The following is an 18,735-nucleotide window of genomic DNA, read 5'->3' as shown; positions in this document are numbered from 1 at the left end:
TTTCTTGTGAGCTTGCTGTGTTGACCATCTTGCTTGGCGTTTTGTGAGCAGCTGACTTGAGTTAATGCAGGACCCCGCCCTCTAGACGGTCAACTGGCTTGGAGAAGCTTGGTGGGCACACACTAAAATTAAATATCGACACTAGCTCGTGTCCCAGGCAAGAAGTTTGAGAAAAAAGATTGAATCTGCAATGCGCAAGTTAACATCGGTTCAATAGTCGTTTCTTTCGATTGCATAGGGGCTGGAGGGGGGGAGGCAACTGATATATTTTGGAATAATAAGCTTTTGGTGCACAATTTGCCCACACAATATTAAAACTGCCAAAGGGATTAAAAAACAAACCCAAAACTTTTCAACCTCCCTTCCCTTCCCCATAGTTTGTACACTTTAAAGCACAGTGGTGAAGACAATTGCTAGTGCAGTGTTTACAGATCCTAAAACTGGCTTTTAGAAGTAGTTCTTTAAATACAAAACTAAATAAAAAAGGGTTAAGTTTCAATGCCTTAGGAGGATGCGTGTATTGATCCCTGTAATAAAATTATAGCATAATCCATCCTTCCTCCCTCTCCCCCAACAGTGATGACTAACTTAAAGGAAAGGAAAAGCAAAACTAAATCAAAGAAGCTTAAAGCAAATTATTGACTACATTTTGGATAAAACACTGGGCTTTGTGTTTTCAGCAGTAAGCTATCAACTTCCCTAACTGAATTTGCTTTCCACGGCACTGTGAAGCAGATCTGATATGCCACTTGAATTAATAAAAGAAGTCAAAGGACTGCCTGAAGTTGATCTGCTAAGTAAATTACACAAAGTAGATTTCAGATACCTACAGCCAGGTTGTGATTATAGCAGGAAATATATCGAGGTAAGAATTTTCATAACTCAGAATAGTTGTCTTTTGTTTTCAGCAGTTGGATTGTCAAGTGCCTAGGTGTGGTTTTTCTTTGAATTTCTCTTGCTTGTGGGTAACTGAGCTTCTTGGATCCACAAGTCAGTGTTTTTCATCAAATTAGGGATATTATTGGCAAATGTTTCTTGGATTTTTTTTTTTTTTAGTATATTATTACTCATTTCTCCTTCTGGATGTCGGTTACATGTATGTTTGTATGTTGGGCTGTTTGATATTGTACTTCTGGTCTCTGAGGTAGTTTGTTTTTCTTCAGTACTATTTTGTTTTTGTTTTGTTTTTTGGCTGAGGGATTTTCAGATTGTGGAATTTCTATTGTTCTGTCTTTGAGTTTATTGAACTTTTTGGGGTGTTATATCCAATATTGTATGCATATTTAGTGAATTTTTAATTTTAGTTATTGTATATTTAAGTTTTGGACAAAGTTAAGAATGCTGGGAAGGAGGTAAGGGACTTACTGATAAAATGGGTCTGATAGTAAAAGAAGGAGAAATAATGCCACACTTCAGTTTTGCCCTTCTGATCAATATTCCCCATGTAGACATTTATCTTTTATTCCTTTGTTTATTTTCCATTTTCCTTATGTTTTCTTTCATATGAAATAGAGTATTACGTATTACAGTTGGTCTTCTCTACTTCATTGAATTTAAATTCCTAATCAAATGCTTGTTAGTATTTGTAAACTCATTTTGCATTTGGTTGATTCGGATGATATTTCTTGCATACTTGTATTTATTAATAAAGTGCTGTGATTAGATTCCTTTTCTTTGTGACAAGTCATTAATACTAATTATTACTGAGCTGTATCTAACTTTATCATTCTTCTCTTATTTTGTGTGTTTGATATAGAAGCATTTAAATGAAATATTTTTTAAATTCTAGTACTTTTATTAGTGTTACTAAAATAAACCCTTTTAGATATAAGTAAAATGTCAGTTTGAATTCTTAAATTCCTTTGTCTAACCTGCACGTGTCTGTAGATATCTCAAGAAACATATCTATGTTTCTTGAATTTTATTAAATACATTTTACTGTGAAATTCATTGTTTTTACTATACAGTTCTGTGAGTTTTGAGAGATATATAAAAACGTATAACTACAACCATAATCAAGCTATAGAACAGACGATCACCCTCCCCCCAAAAATTTTAGAGTCAGCTGCTACCCTAATTTCAATCCCTGGCAACCACTTTTGACCAGTTTTCTGGGAGTGTACAGTATTCTTGCCTTTCAAGAATGCCATGTAAATTGAATCATACAGTATGTAGCCTTTTATTTTTTTAATTGAAATGTAGTTGATGTACAATATTATATGTTACAAGTATCAGTAGGTAGCCTTTTGATTCTGGCTTCTTTCACTCAAGACATTTGAGATTCTTCAGGTTGTTGAGTTTATCAATAGTATTACTTTTTTTTTTGGCGGTATGCGGACCTCTCACTGTTGTGGCCTCTCCCCTTGCGGAGCACAGGCTCCGGACGCGCAGGCTCAGTGGCCATGGCTCACGGGCCTAGTCGCTCCGCGGCATGTGGGATCTTCCCAGACCGGGACACGAACCCGTGTCCCCTGCATCGGCAGGCGGACTCTCAACCACTGCGCCACCAGGGAAGACCAATAGTATTACTTTTTATTGGTTGCTAGAATTCCATCACAGTCTGTTTATCCATTCCCCAGTGTAGCAGTACTTGGATTCTTTCCAGTATTTTGTAATGATGAATAAAGCAAATTAAAAAATTTATTCTAATTTTTACTTGTATCTTGGTATTATAATCTCTTTTGGCTTTTCTGTGTAACTGTTTTTCTCTCGTTTCAGGGAAAACTCTCACTTATCTCTTCTTTAACTTATGGTGGAAACAGAAGAGCTGTTTTGAAGATTGGACTACAAGGTATATAAGAAGACCATTTCTGCTTAACTTTTTGCTTGTAATCTGGAAATGGGTAACTTTGTGTATGTATACATACACACATAAGCACAAAAATCATTTCTAGTATAAAAATCTATGGAATGAAAAGTTATTATATTTTTCAACTCTGGAAGTTCATCTTGAGTTTTTTCATATCTGCCAGTTCTCCTCATCTATTTTCTTCTACTTCCTTGAACATGTACTTTTAATAACTGTTCCAAAATCTTCTCTGGCAATCCTATCATCGCTGTCATTTCTGAGTTTTTTTCTATTGATTCCCTGCCACCCCCCAATCCTTATGTGTTTTTCCTTTCTGTATGGTTGGCAGTTTTTTAACTGGATCCTGGACATTTAGAATTTTATATTATCAAATATTGGATTTATTTGTAATCCTTTAAATATTATTTGTCTTTGTTTTGGAATACTGTAAATTCTCTTGGAATCAGTTTGATTAGCTTTGTTAGGATGGGTCTAGAGCAGCCTTTATTTGGGGGCTAATTTGCCCTTATCACTAAGGAAGTGCCTTTCTGACAAGTTTACTATGTGTTTTGTGTATGAGGATTCCACTCTGGCTGGTTGGAACCAGAACAGTTCACAGCCCTGAGTGAGTCTCAGAATTGTTCTGCCTGTTTCTTTCAAGTGGTTCTAATCCCTTTCCTCCCATGCTTTTGTAGATCAGTACTCAACCAAAGACCAGAAGGCACCCATCTCCAGAGCGCTCTTATCTATGCTGCTGTCTTCCTTTCAGCACCATGTCATGCACATTCTAGCTGCCTTGCTGTCCTCAAATCTGAACTCTTCTGAATTCAGTGAGGCTGTTGGGCTTTCTTTGGATTTTTACCTCCATTTTCTGCTGCCTGGAAACTCTTTCCAGGAAGTAAGCTGGGGCTATTGCTTTGTTCTCCGTCTCAAAGAGATCACTTACCTGCACTTAATGTTGTCCAGTGTCTGAAAACTGTTGTTTTATATATATTTTCTTACTTTTCTAGTTGCTTTAAGGCCGGAGAACAAATCCCGTCCGTGTTACTCTGTCATGGCCAGAAATAGACATTTGATAGGTCATTTAAGATATTAAAGAAGTAAGTTATATCTTGATTAGAAACCATTGTGTTTTTGTTTTTAAGGAACATTAGTGTTTCAGTTTATGTATATACTTGTTTTGAGGAGTTGGATGAAAGAGGTAAGTGAAAGGAGGCAATAGGCAGATGTAGTTGTTTCGTTGCTGGTGATAAAGTAGCAGATTCAGGAGTTTTAAGTTACACTGCAAATTTTAGAAAGATCTTTCATGTACTTCATAGATACATGAAAGTCTGATATGAAGGCAGTTTCTTCGAGTAGTTGAATGTTTGAAAGCTTATATTAATGCGATCTCCCTCCGATGATATAGTAATTGAATCTTAGTATTTGGACTTGCTTCAGTGGTTCTAGGAGGTGGCCTCTGAAGAATGAAGATTATGGAGATTCTTTATCAAAGCCTAGAATATCCAAATGAGATTACTGTAAAATGTTTGTTTCTTCTTTTCCTAGTAATTTTCATTGTCAAAATCACAGATAGGTTGGTTTTTACACACACATGCTCTTTTATTCTTCAATATGCGGGTGCTGGGGGAGAAGAACACACTTCCCTAGATTAAAACTTCATGTTCTAATAATTATAGATTACCAGAAGATCAGTAAAAATGAAATATTTGGGGAGCGATATGTTATACACTATAAAAATTGAATAATTGTAACTTATTCAGTTCTTTTGATCATAACCATGTGAAAATAAATTGAAAGTGGTCATTATATGATGTTAATGTAGTATTTACAGAAATTTGTAAAACGTATTTTAGGTGCAACTAGTTATAATTTTGGTTTTAATGCCTAGTAGCATTCTATACATTATTTTTATGATACTTAAGGTGTTAAGAGTAAACTACAAGTGAATTATAAACGTTTTAATTACTCTTCTTCATAATTATATTTTGAATTATCTATAGTTTTTAGAATTTAGTTGTAATCAATTTTCTTGTCTAGAACACCTTTATATCTAAAGTGTTTTTCTGTGTGTCTGTGTTTCTCCACAGAACAAGAAAATTCAAATTCGGATATCAACACCCTCAGTGTATTACTTTTTGGAAAATTAGCAAAGGACTGTGCTAAAGTTTTCTATGAAGGGGTAAAGTATTTTTATATTACTTTATCTTTTTTGCAGTAGACTTAGAATTATTGAAGATGCTGTATTTATCCTATAGGCCATATTTTAGTGATTCATTATATATTTGTAGGTATATAAAAAATTATACTTAAAAAAGCAACATCTTTAAAATTGAACACTCGTAAGAGGTTAGTAAAACTTACATTGACATAAAAAGGGACAATTTTTCCTCTCACTTAAGTTTAATTTTTAGTGTTCAATAGAATATCTTAAAGATATATACATTTTCTCTTCACTTAATTAAAAAATAATTCTCACTAACTAAAAAATAATGAGCTATAACTCTGTATTTTTATAATATTTTCTATAATTGTTATAAAAAGAAATGCCTGCTAAATCCCCAACAAGATAATACCAAACCAAACACAACAGCATATTAAAAGGAGTAAACACAATGACCAAGGGAGATTTATCCCAGAAATGATGTTTGGTTCAACATAAGAAAATCAATCATTGTAATATATCACAGTAATAGAGCAAAGGGAAAAAAACACAAACGATCATCTTAATTGATGCAGGAAAGGCATTTGAAAAATTCTACACACTTTCATAATCAAAACACTCAGAAAACTAGGAATAGAAGGGAACTCCTCAACATAGTAAAGATCAATTATGAAAAACCTACAGCTAACATCATACTCAGTGGTGAAAGACTGAAAGCATTCCCCCCAAGGTTAGGAACAGGACAAGGACGCTTGCTTTCACCACTGTTATTCAACGTTGTACTGGAACTTCTAGCCAGAGCAACTAAATAAGAAAGAAATAAAAGACATCTAAATTGTAAAAGAAGAAGTAAAACTATCTCTCTTCTCAGATGACATGATCTGATATATAGAAAATCTTAAAGAATCCAAAAGAAAGCTACTAGGGCTAATACATGAATTTAGCAATGTTGCAGGTTACAAGATCAGCACACTAAAATCAGTAGCACCATCCAGTAGAACTGTTTGCAATGATGGAAATGTTCTGTATCTGTGCTGTCAATATGGTAGCCACTAGTCATATTTGGCCAATGAGCCCTTAAAATATGGCTAGTACAGCTGAGGAACTAAATTTTAAACTTTGTATAATATTTTAATTAAATTTAAATAGCCACATATGGCTAGTTGATACTGTATTGGACAGCACATCTCCAGAAATTAACCACTGTTTGGTGTATAATCTTACAGATTTTTTTCTGCATGTGTATTAAAATGATTTAAAATTAACTTTCTGTAAGAATCTCATAACATCTTTGATGTTAATTGGAGATCCTCTAGATATTTGCAAAACCAGTTTTGGTAATTAAACAATATTGAAGCATATAGCTGTAAAACATTGTTGAGTCATTGATAAGTCTCCAAATAAGTTGCTCAGAGTTAGACAGTACTTCTATAATGATGTTGCAGGAATATTAGATATATGGTTTCAATCCTTTTTGATTTATGGTTGTTACTAACAGGTAAATGACGTGGGAAAAAACAATGGTTTCTGCAAAATGGCACAGTCAGATGAGATTGTCTGTACTCTGTCTCTTTTTTCATTTAGGTTCAGTAAACATTTATTAAGTGCTGACATTTTGCTTGACTCTGTGGTACGCTCTGGAGAAACCAAAATGAATAAGACACAGTGCTTGACCTTATGGAGTCCACTATCTCTAGCCTAATGGAAAATCATTTAATGGTCGTAACTATAATAGAACTGGAATAGCAGCCTCAATAGACTGAATCTGCCTGGAGGATTTGGGGAGAAACATCAAAGAGTAGGCACTTAGTTTTTTAGTGGAATATTTTATTTGTTAGTCTTTAAACTTTTTATTATGAAAAATTTCTAACATATATATAAGTGGTAAGAATTGTATAACGACTGTCCATATTCCAAATATCTAACTTCAGTTATCAGCATTCAGGCTCTTATTTCATCTGTTTCATCTTTTCATTTTACTGCCACAGATTATTTTGAGGCAAATATCAGGAATTATATAATTTAAACCCTAAAAATTTCCGTATGTAAAAGAGAAAGCATCCTAAAATTATATGTGTATGTGTATATGTATATATACAAACGAATACATACCATAGTACAATTATACTACTGAAATATTAACATCAGCTTTTATAAACCATGAAATATCATCAATGTATTCATGTATATATACACACATATCTATGTATATCTATGTGTCTTACTATCTATTTGAATAAACACAATTTCATCATTATGCCTAAATAATTTAACAGTAATTCCTCTATATAATCAAATATCAAGTCAGTGTTCCAATTTCCCTGATTATCTCATAAGTTATTTTTAAATTTATTTTCTTCTACCAGGAGGAGACTTTAGGTAGGCAACTCAGTGAGGAGACCTTAACAGTAATTCAGAAGCTATTGTGGATGTATAAAGACCAAAACTAAAGCATTTGTTGAATTGACCTAGAATTGATTAGTTGTAGATGTGTGTGTGTTTGTAGTTTGGAGAACTGACCTAAGAAAACTGTACAATTTATGTCAGAGAACGTTTTGCCTGTGTTCTCTCCTAGGAGTTTTTTGCTAAGTTTCTGTAAGGAGGTGGTAAATCAGTTAATTTTTTCTTAATTTATAATTTGAACAAAGAAAAGAATTAGTGTAGTGATTTTTTTCCTCAGTGAAAAGCTGTTATTAAGTCAGTGGTATATCTTAAAATCTTACTTCACAATTTGAAGAAATCAAATAGGAGTTGCCATGCAATTCATGAAATCAAATAGTTGCCATGCAATTCATGTCCAGAAATTCCTAGGACAGTTCATTAGACTGTTTCTCTTCAGAATCATAACTAGACTAATTTTCGATGCAATTTTAAAAACTTTGAATGCTATATAGTTTTAATATGGTTGGTATGGCACTGTGAAGTTCTAGAGGCAAGTATACTAAAAAAGTACTATCCGACAGTCTTATCAAGAAAGGGGACTAGGAAATAAAGTATATAAAGCATGTGTACACACACACACACACACACACACACACACACACACACACACACACAAAATCATACCTGCTTGAGGCCGTTTAGGTAGGGTAGGATCCAGTATCCCTACATAGCTATTTTGATGAGGCACTTCTGTGGGTGGCTCCAGTAAAGGCCTGTTATTGTTCCTTATTATTATTCTTCTTGTCCTTAAAGGCATGACTTTATTTCAGCTTTGTTAAAATAATTAATATTTATGATGACAGTTCTGAATTATTAAGAATTCAGTGTTTAATAAGTCCCCAAGTCATGCTTTTTTTTTTTTTTTTTTTTTTTTTTGGGTACGTGGGCCTCTCACTGTTGTGGCCTCTCCCGTTGCGGAGCACAGGCTCCAGACGCACAGGCTCAGCGGCCATGGCTCAGGGGCCCAGCCGCTCCGCGGCATGTGGGATCTTCACAGACCGGGGCACGAACCCGTGTCCCCTGCATCGGCAGGTGGACTCTCAACCACTGCACCACCAGGGAAGCCCCCATGCCATTTTTTAAGGAAGATATTCTTCAGAAATGATGAGAGTGAGAGGGAGGGAGAGAGAGGAATGAAAGTGAGAATACTAAGTAGGTGTTTAACAGGGAAAGATTCACTTATTTAGAAAAATAACTTACATATTTTTCCCTTGAACTAGAAAACAACTTCTCTATTATAATACTTTGATGAGATAGGGGAAAATGAAAAAAATCAGTTTAATGACTAATTTGCATGTGGATGCTAAGTTATAACAGATATTTTCTCTGGCTGCCCATCCTTCAAAACAAACCAATAAAAACCCAAATCAGTGTATTAACAGCTTTCTCATTCTTCAGGCTGTTAGGTATGCATAGGCAAGATTTGCGATAGTACATTGAATTAGTAATATTTAGTTTTCATGGGTTATAGAATATTTGAAATATACATGAAATGTAGTTTCATGTTCTTATTTAAGATGAACTCTTTCCTTTCTGTAAAGAAGTACACTTTTAACAGTTTTAGAGATTTCAAGGACCTGGGCCATAATAGCCTACTTCCTTTCAATTTGCTAAGATCATTAAAGTTGCCTTTCTTTTCTTCGCTCCTGATACATATTTTAATAAGTACGACATTACACTCTCTGCTTCAGTTTCCTTCAGGGGAGAAAAGTTGATTTTAATGCATGATCAGGAAGAGGCCTTAGCATCCTGTTTTAAGAGTCAACTGGCAATAAAACTAAAGCCTGCTTCATTTTTATGAAAGGGCCTATAGTTTATAGATGAAGATGAGACCCTAGGGTGCTCGGGTCTCCAGTGAATCCCCAACAGTGTATAGATAGCCAAAGAAGGTTCTTCAGTCAACTAAAAGTGTATGTAAATGTATTTATGTATTTTTTGTCCCCTCTGAGGAGGCCATCTGTAACTCTTACCTCATTCTCAAAGAGATCCATGAACATATGATCATCAAGAACTGCTTTTTAAAGGCCCAATTTCAGGATTCTATCACAGTATGTAGTTGAGTTAATATTGAACTCCACAGAAATAATAATGATCTGATATTAGAATTTGGTATCTTACAAAAATCTTCATTTATTATTTTTAGAAAAGTTTTATGTTCATGAGAGTCAAGTGCTAATATGAATGTAATGTTTTAATCTTCTTAAAGAATTTTTTGAAACATTTTACAAAGACAATACAAAAGAATCTTTGGAGGAAGTGTTCTAGGTAGAGTTACTATTAGAGAGGTTTGTGTGTATTACACTTATTATGCATATATTAATTTGTTTTTTTTACCTTAGTGCATGGATCTCTGTTTATCTTATACTTCCTTCCTCCTCATTAGTCCTGGGTGTCTCTGACTGTGTATGTGTGTGTGCATATGAATGTGTGTGTTTGTTTTTCGAGGGGTTCATAATTAAAGAGCTCTTCTGGCTGGCATGTTTGGATGTTCTGAAGTGAAATGATATAAAGAGATCGTAAATTCTAATTTCTAGTGATGTAAGGAGATTAAAGAACTTACTTTTCTGTTCCTTTTTCTGTCCTTTATTTTACATAGTTCAATAGCAAAGGCCATACTTAAGAGGGTGTTAGAGTTTACTTAAGCTTAGGCAACAAAACACATTTGTTTATTTTTCAAACATTTATTAAAGCTAGCTTCTAATGCTTAATCAGGTTTTTGGAATCTTTTACTAAAATATGGTACTAATCTTTTATATATTATATTACTAATCTTTTATTGAGAATATCATATTACATTTGTATGGAATTTTACAGATTGCAAAGTGCTTCCATATACGTTTATCGTTTGAGCCATTAGTAACCCTCTGTCCTGATGGTCAGTAGTACAGTTATTCTAAAACAAACCTTGTAGTAAGTACAGAAGCTGCTCTGTCTCCACGACTGTATTTTAGTCCTGCCTCAAGGAGATATTGTGGACTTGAATTAGGTCTTGGAAATGTTTGCCTTAGAAGATTTTGTTCTTCTTGTGTGGCCATGGTTTTAAAAGCATTTAAGCAGCATGGAAGGGCATAACCAGAAAAGCAAAAGCTGCCCCACTCCCTCTGAACCCACTCTCATTACCCACTCCCATTATTAGATAAAACCACTGCTATGTCTTTTTTTTTTTGGTATCCTTCCAGCTTTTATATATGTGTGTATATATGTATACTTACATATGTATGCATGTATCTTTATATACATATAAACATATATGTACATTTTCTACCAAATGACATCATACAATCCATGTTTTGTAAATTGCTTTATTTCACAACGTATCTTGGACGTCTTAGAGAAGTGTTTTAAAAATAAATACAACGTATTGAATATTAGGGATCTGTTTGCTTATATTTTAAATACGTTTTTATCTTTATCCTTCCTTAACATTCTTGTATTTATTAAATTCTTACCTGAGAAATAATATAAAAGGTTTATAATATAATGAGTTAGCAAAACATGTACATTTATCTATAAAACTTGTATGATATATTAGATATTATTATTTTTCCTAACTGATATGAAAGGTGTCTTCTGCTTTTGAAATATATTTTAAATAGGTATTCATTAAAATAGAATAGAACCATACAACTAATTAGTACTTGTCAGATAATAGGATGTTGGTAATGGTAAGTCAAGGTTTCTCCTTTTAAAATATAATGGTGTGAAGACTGAGGTCACAATTTAGTTTAAATTCTTTCTGCATTTAAAATCACGAATGTTGATCATTTGGGAGGTCTAATTAGGCTACTTATTTTAGAGTTTATAGTATTAAGGTTAAAGATTGTTGCAAATCAAAGGTAAAACTTTTTGCATAAAAGAATGAATTTTTATTTTGAGGTGGATGGACCTAGAGACTGTCATACAGAGTGAAGTAAGTCAGAAAGAGAAAAACAAATACCGTATGGTAACACATATATATGGAATCTAAATTTAAAAAAAATTAAAATAAATAAATAAAAGAAAAAGTAAAAAAAGAAAGAGAAAAAAGGTCAGAAGAGCCTAGGGGCAAGACGGGAATAAACATGCAGACCTACTAGAGAATGGACTTGAGGATACGAGGGGTGGGAAGGGTAAGCTGGGACAAAGTGAGAGAGTGACATGGACATATATACACTACCAAATGGAAAATAGATAGCTAGTGGGAAGCAGCCGCATAGCACAGGGAGATCAGCTGGGTGCTTTGTGACCACCTAGAGGGGTGGGATAAGGAGGGTGGGAGGGAGAGAGATGCAAGAGGGAAGAGATATGGGAACATATGTATATGTATAACTGATTCACTTTGTTATAAAACAGAAACTAACACACTATTGTAAAGCAATTATACTTTAATAAAGATGTTAAAAAATTTTTAAAAAATAAAAAATAAATGTGGACATACACAGGGTAAAAAAAAAAAGAATGAATTTTTATAGCTCGATTCTTACACCTTTCTTCTTTGTCACTTGTTTCCTTAAGATTAGCTCTGTATTTGAATACAGCAATCCTAAAACATCTTTGCTTTGCTAGATTAATGGTACATTTTGTGGGAATACAAATGGCCTACTTGAAATTCCCTCCATCTGAGGCATTTTTTTCAGTTTTAACTTTCATTTAAAGAAAGTTTTAACATTAATATGTAGATACAAAATAGGAAAGACTTTTCCAAAGTATTTTAAAAGTTTAAAAAAAGGTCTTATCACAAAACTGTCAAAGTTACAGACATTTGTTAATACGTTTTTTCCCATTCTTATAAGATTTAGTTCTGAAAGAGGAGGTAGAGTAGTACCTACCATGGAAGTCAGGAGATCTGGGTTCTTGTCTTAGTCTACAACTAATTAGCTGTGTGTGACCTTAAACTGCTCATTTATTCTCTCTGGCCCTTATTTTCTTATCTGAAAGATGAAGGTGTTTGATTATGCGAACTCTAAGGTCCTTCACAATTCTAAAATGCTGAGATTCTATGAAGTAAGTTTTGTAGTAGTTGTATAGTTTATGTTAAGATTTAATGAAGGTATATTTTATGTAATGTCTGTGTGTTTGTGTGTGTATATTCATATATTTAGGTGTTCATTGAGTTGTCTAAACACTTTTGAATGTTTTTTGTCTGCTCGATGTCAGAGACATTTTAACTGAATAAGACAGTTATGGACCTTGCCTTCATGGAATAGTTTTCAGTGGAGAAGAGTGGAATTAAACAACTATTATGTAATTAATTATTTTATCCAGATATGATATGTACTAAGAAGATTGAGTAGCAGAATGAGAAAAGTAGCCGAAAGAATGAACATAGGGGTACGGGGAGAGTAGATAAGTAAGAGAGAACAGCATATACAGAGGCCCTGAGTGAGGATCCTGGAATGCTAAGGAATTATAGTAAGGCAGAGTTCCAGAGTGAGTCACACGAAATGTGCCTGGTGAGCTGGGTGGGCATCAGATCATAAAATGATTTGTAGACCATTTAAAGATTTTGGTTTTTATGCTAATATTACATATATTACTTCCAATTATGTCCTTGGTGTTACATGATCCAATAAGTGCTAATACACATGAAATACACTTATTATGCTAAAGAAACATTTTCTGTCAGTCACTGCACTATCAATGACATCATGTCCCTGGTTTTTCCCTGTACCCTTTCACTCTTTAACAGTGTTTTAAGATGTGATAACCTAACAGTATTTGCAAGGTCAGTATAGTAAAAATTACTTAATGCCTGTTAAAGTCAGATAAGTTTTTCTTTTTGGATTATCAACTGTTTCATATTTTCTTTGCCCTTTTCCTGCTCAGTGATGACTTGAGAATTTTTAGTATGTTATCCATTAAAAATAAGCAAATTAATACCCTGGTTTTGTGTATTTTTGTTACCTATTGGTTTGCTTCCTATTTCACCACTGATTGTGTTCCTCATTGGGAGATATTAGCATGTAAAAACCATGGTTGTTTATATGCAAGTAAATTGTCTGATTTTTTTTCCTTTTAATTGTTCATTTTTAAAGAACACTTACGTTAAAAAGACCCGTATTGATTTCACTCATTTTCTCTGCGACTCTTTTGCGGTAGAAATATTCCTGTTGGCTACACTGAAAATTGTCTAATGATGAGGGCTTAATCTATCTAAGGCACTGTGACAAAAGGGAAATGACTGCTTTGCTGATATCTGAGTATGCCGAGTTATTTCAAAGATTTCATTTCAAATGTGTTTTCACTTTTATAACTTTGATGCAAAGATAACAATTAAAACCTTATCATTTTTAGCAGCAGGGTTATGCTTCTCAAGCTGGTTTTCTAATACTGTTTTCAGCAGACTGAGATAGGCACCTACTCTGACATATCAGAATACGTTAGTCTCACCACTGAACTGTGTAATTCCCATTCTTGTTTGAATGGCTTCCGTATGCTGTGCTCTTCTCAGAAACTTAGAACGGTGTGTATTAAATCTCATTTTCAACTCAATCTAATGAGTGTAATTTATACAAGCTAAAACAGCCTATTATATATTTATGTTTCTAATCCTCTGTGTATTTGAATTAATTTGAAAGTCATTATGATTAATAAATTCATGGGACATGAATCCTAAGCCATTTATTTTTTTCTCTTTTGTTTAGATCTGTATTTCAGTTTCTACCAGTGTTGATTAATTTATTCAACAAATATTTGTTGACCACTGATTATGAACAGAAGCCTCCACTAGTCACTTGTGTGGGATATTCAGATGGATAAGACATTCTTAGTCCCAAGGATCTTACAGGGTTTTCAGGGCAGTAAAAACATTAAGAAAGTTCATAAATAACACACATGAAAAATATTAAAATGTGGCATAGGAGAGTTCAGAGGAAGGAAGAATTATTTTTCCTTCTTCCTTCTTTGGGGTACAAGCTAAGATAAACCTCCCAGGGAAGAAGCATTTACAGTCCAGATTTTAAAAGATAGGTACTCAGAAAATGCAAAAAATATATGTGGAAAAACATTGGGTATATAAGAGAATCTGATTTATTTTGTATTGAATGGAAGTATATGGAGATAAAGCAGGCAAAGTAACTTGGGATGAGATCATTGAGGGCCTTCAATGCAATTTATATGTGTAAATTAAATATAAATTCATGTTTATAAATATAAATTTGGGAGGGATAAATTGGGAGTTTGGGATGGAAATATACACACTACTATATATAAAATAGATAACTAATAAGGACCTATTGTATAGCACAGGGAACTCTACTCAGTACTCTGTAATGGCATATATAGGGAAAGAATCTAAAAAAGAGTGGATACATGTATATGTATAACTGATTCACTTTGCTAACTAACACTGTAGCTAACATTGTAAATCAACCATACTCCAATAAAAATTAAAAGTAAAATTAAATTAAAAAAATAAATGTAATAAATTGAACATTTATTTTTTATAGCTTTATTTTGTAGCTTAAAAATTTTTCAATAACTATTTTTTTTGAATTTTATTTTATTTTTTTATACAGCAGGTTCTTATTAGTTATCTATTTTATACATATTAGTGTATATATGTCAATCCCAATCTCCCAATTCATCCCACCACCACTGCCCCCCGCCGCCACTTTCCCCCCTTGGTGTCCATACGTTTGTTCTCTAAATCTGTGTCTCTATTTCTGCCCTACAAACTGGTTCATCTGTACCATTTTTCTAGGTTCCACATATATGTGTTAATATACGATATTTGTTTTTCTCTTTCTGACTTACTTCACTCCGTAGGACAGTCTCTAGATCCATCCACATCTCTACAAATGACCCAATTTCCTTTTTATGGCTAATATTCCATTGTATATATGTACCACATCTTCTTTATCCATTCGTCTGTCAACGGGCATGTAGGTTCTTAAAAAGTATTTTTGGTTCTTATTTCCATTTTGTCGATTGTATGCTAGAGGAAAAGTTGTAACCTTTTACTGAGTTTTGTTGCTAATGTTAGAATAGACTTTTGAAAAATTTTTGTTATGAATACTGATATCTTGCTTTTAATGATTTATTCTCTTTATTTAAAAATGTTTTCTCCATCATAAAAGAAATACTTTTATTCTTTAAGTTTGGTTTATACAGAAAAATTGAAAAATATGCATTTCTTCCCCTAACACTTTCATTTAGTGTATATCTTTCCATATATTTATGTTTAAGACATTTTAAAGTAAAATAAAAAATAAAATGAGATAGGTTATTTTTTGTATTTTGAAGAGAATTTAGAACTGACCAATGATTTCCCTACTTCTATTTATTCTCCTGTGTTAGTTTGATTAAACCACTTTACATCTTTGACTGAAATCTTAAGTTTTCATTTAAATCAGAATATACTGTTCAAAGGTAAATTGGAAAAACTGCATATTTTTCAGTTATAATAGTAATTTATTCCAGAAGCACTCTTGCTCTTTATTTTATTCCCCTTTAAAACTGCCTAAACCATGGTACAAACATAGAAAATCTTCAGTGGGAAGGAAAATTTTCTCCCACTTAACTGTGAAGAATTGTGTTTATTTAGCATTAACAGCACAGACACAATTATGTTTGCAGTCTCACCTGAAGAAAATAAAATGCAGAAATTTGCAGAGCTAAAATATCTGGATAGGGCCAGAGATTTTAGAAAGGCAATTTATGATCCTTCCTTTGATTCACAGATAGTTTATGGAGGGCCTACTTTGTGCCAAGACCTGTAAATACAAAGCAGAATAAGACATGACCCTTGTCTTCAAGGTGCTTACAGCCTAATTAACAGATCTAAATAGAGAATCCTGGAGGTTGACACCACACTCATACGTGCAAAATAAAAATCAGTAATGCAGAAGACTTCCGTTTGGTAGAAATTAAGATTATTGAAGGAAGCTGCCTAAAGCCCAGGAATTTCTGTTTATCTTAAGGTTTTGGTGTTAAAATTAGAGGAGTAAGATAATAATATATGTGTGTGTGTGTGTGTGTGTGTGTGTGTGTGTATAAAATACAGCAAGACAAGACTCACTAAGTGTGGATGTTCCAGTATTTGGAAAATAAGAAAAGAGATTTAACTAAAGAATGAGAGAGGCAGGAATAAATGGAGATTGGCTTCTTCTTACTATTATAAACCTACGTGGAAAGAAAGTATCTTTGTTCTTATTAGTATATAAATGGAAATGTCTTATTTATGTCTCGTACCCTGGATCTTTATGCTCATGTTAGTTTTATAACAATATGGAGTTTTTGCGCTAATGACATGTCTTTCTCAATGTAGTCTCTCAGAGATTTAGTTTCATTTAATTTCCATTCTTAATACTGTTGGCTCATCACTATCTCTTCGTTGTGTTTATTCATGCACACTTATTCACATAAATTGAGATAAACATTGATTTTTGAGGCCCTACTAGATAAATAAAAATTTCTAAGTGATTTAGGTAGTATTTTCCTGGTCCATTAAGAGGAGCACTGTACTTATCTGTGGCTACATTGCTGATACCCTTTTGTAGGAGGTGGTAGTCTCAATCTTATATTCAGAAAGCATTAAACAAGTTTAGGCTAACCGGCTTTTCATTTTATAGAAATGATTCCTGTTTTTACATAGTAATAAAAATAAGAATCTATATGGCATTCAGAATTATGGTATTTTGATGATTTTTAAATTATTTTTTTCTATATAGGACACCATTGCAGTGGCCGGATTTGTTATTTTGTCAGCATCTTCATCTACAAGCAGAGATGGTAAACTTTGCTTATTTTTGAAAGCATCTGAGGACTTCAAATCAACTGTTTATGTAAGTATGCAACTTTTTAGTCTCTAATTATATTGTAGTTTTAATGAGCTAAAGTAATGGAATAGAAGTAGTATTTCTGTGTATCTGCAGATAAACTACTTAGTCTGACTGAATTATTGTAATTAAATATTTTAAGTTTAAAAAATAAAAATCCTTTTCTTGGCTTTATATTTAGAATGATTCCAGATAGCAGAGAAGGATCCCTTAAAGATAGTTATTTGTTTCTGAAATTCTTAAAGCTTCACAGACACTCTAAACCTGATCAATATATTCTTTGCAGTTATACTGTCATCCTCTTTTGATGGTCTGCTTGATTTTATCTTAAATTGATCAGGTGCCCCTTTTTAGGTAAAACTGATTTCCTCCTATTTCATTCTTTATGAAGGTCTTCATCCCTCTCACTTCACCACCCCCCGCCCCCTCCCCACACAAACACACATACACTTTTGGAGACTGCCTGTTTGGTCAAGGCTGTCAGGTGGAGAAGTAGAGTTGGGTCAAGCTATGTGCCTGCAGACCAACATCTGCCTGTTTTGTTTTGTTTTATTTTTTTGTCTGAACAGGGCATTTTATGGGCCAGGTGTGGTTCTGTGATATTAAAATTGGTGAATTAACCTGAAGCTTAGCTTAGACAGCTTTGTACCTGCGACTCTTAATTTGTAAGCTATAACTTTATGCCATTCTGTGAACTGGAATATTATAAAGTGTGTAGTTTTACTACAATTAAAGGTCTGTAATCACATTGGACATGTTTGTATACAAATAAGTCCTCTCTTTTTTTTTCAGGTTTATGTTAAATCCGTAAGAGATTTTTCTACAGAATCAATGTCTTTGGTAAGATGGTATTAATTTTAATTTAGAAATGTACACCCCCCCACACACATACATATATGTATTTGACCCACTTTATAGACTGATTTTGAAATAGTATCAATACAGTGGGAAAACATAATCTCTACTTTTTTGATATATAATGATATTACATTTGAGTTATATATTTCCCTGGTAATTAATACCTGGTTCATCTGTTGTCTGGAATGTTTGCTGATATTTTGCAGAAGCTACGTACACAAGAAAATTAAAATGGAAAAGTTGTTTTATTGTGTGAAGACACTGGGATTTTTACTCCTTTTAAATCTTAGACAAATTCATTTCTTTTGCTTTTCCTCAGCTTATATTTAAACAGATTATTATGTGCTGAATTGTGATTTGACAAATTATGTAATTTTAAGTAAAGAATTTTATTATACTTTTGATACATTTTGCTTTTTCTTTTAAATCATATTTTCAATATTTTATAAAATTTTGTCATCTCATAGCAATGGGAAGGTTCCCATTTTTAAAGGTGAGCTACTTGTAGCTGAGTGAAACTGGAAAGAAGGTAATATGTTGATAAAGTTTAGTTATGGCAAGTGGGCTCCTTAGTTGCACAGGCAGGTTCCTTAGTTGTGGCACATGGGCTCCTTAGTTGCGACCCGTGGGCTCCTTAAAATAAATTTTATGTTCTACCTTTAGTTTCTATTGGACGGAGTTCAAGGACTTTGCTTCTAGTTGACAGTGACTACAGGATACAGGTT

General features: G+C 33.3%; 1 protein-coding gene across 3 annotated transcripts in view; it reads left to right on the top strand.

Annotated features, from left to right (window-relative positions):
• POT1 (protection of telomeres 1) overlaps positions 1-18,735 on the top strand; it is an 80,009-nt gene that overhangs the window by 154 nt on the left and 61,120 nt on the right. Inside the window, exons 2-6 of one of the 3 annotated variants that reach the window (XM_029233739.1) lie at positions 578-865; positions 2,719-2,791; positions 4,879-4,970; positions 17,045-17,158; positions 17,945-17,992. In XM_029233739.1, coding sequence (XP_029089572.1) covers positions 743-865; positions 2,719-2,791; positions 4,879-4,970; positions 17,045-17,158; positions 17,945-17,992 — 450 coding nt within the window. In that variant the 5' untranslated portion in view covers positions 578-742. Of the gene's footprint in view, positions 1-465; positions 866-2,718; positions 2,792-4,878; positions 4,971-17,044; positions 17,159-17,944; positions 17,993-18,735 lie in introns of those variants that run through there. The other 2 variants (XM_029233738.1, XM_029233740.1) reach the window with 2 other exon arrangements.

The sequence above is a fragment of the Monodon monoceros genome, unplaced genomic scaffold, assembly GCF_005190385.1.
Source record: "Monodon monoceros isolate NGI ecotype Baffin Bay Population unplaced genomic scaffold, NGI_Narwhal_1 Super_Scaffold_2, whole genome shotgun sequence".
NCBI classification, from domain to species: Eukaryota; Metazoa; Chordata; class Mammalia; order Artiodactyla; family Monodontidae; genus Monodon; species Monodon monoceros.
The sequence above is the reverse complement of the archived record's forward strand: the minus strand, read 5'-3'. Positions and strand labels throughout refer to the sequence as shown.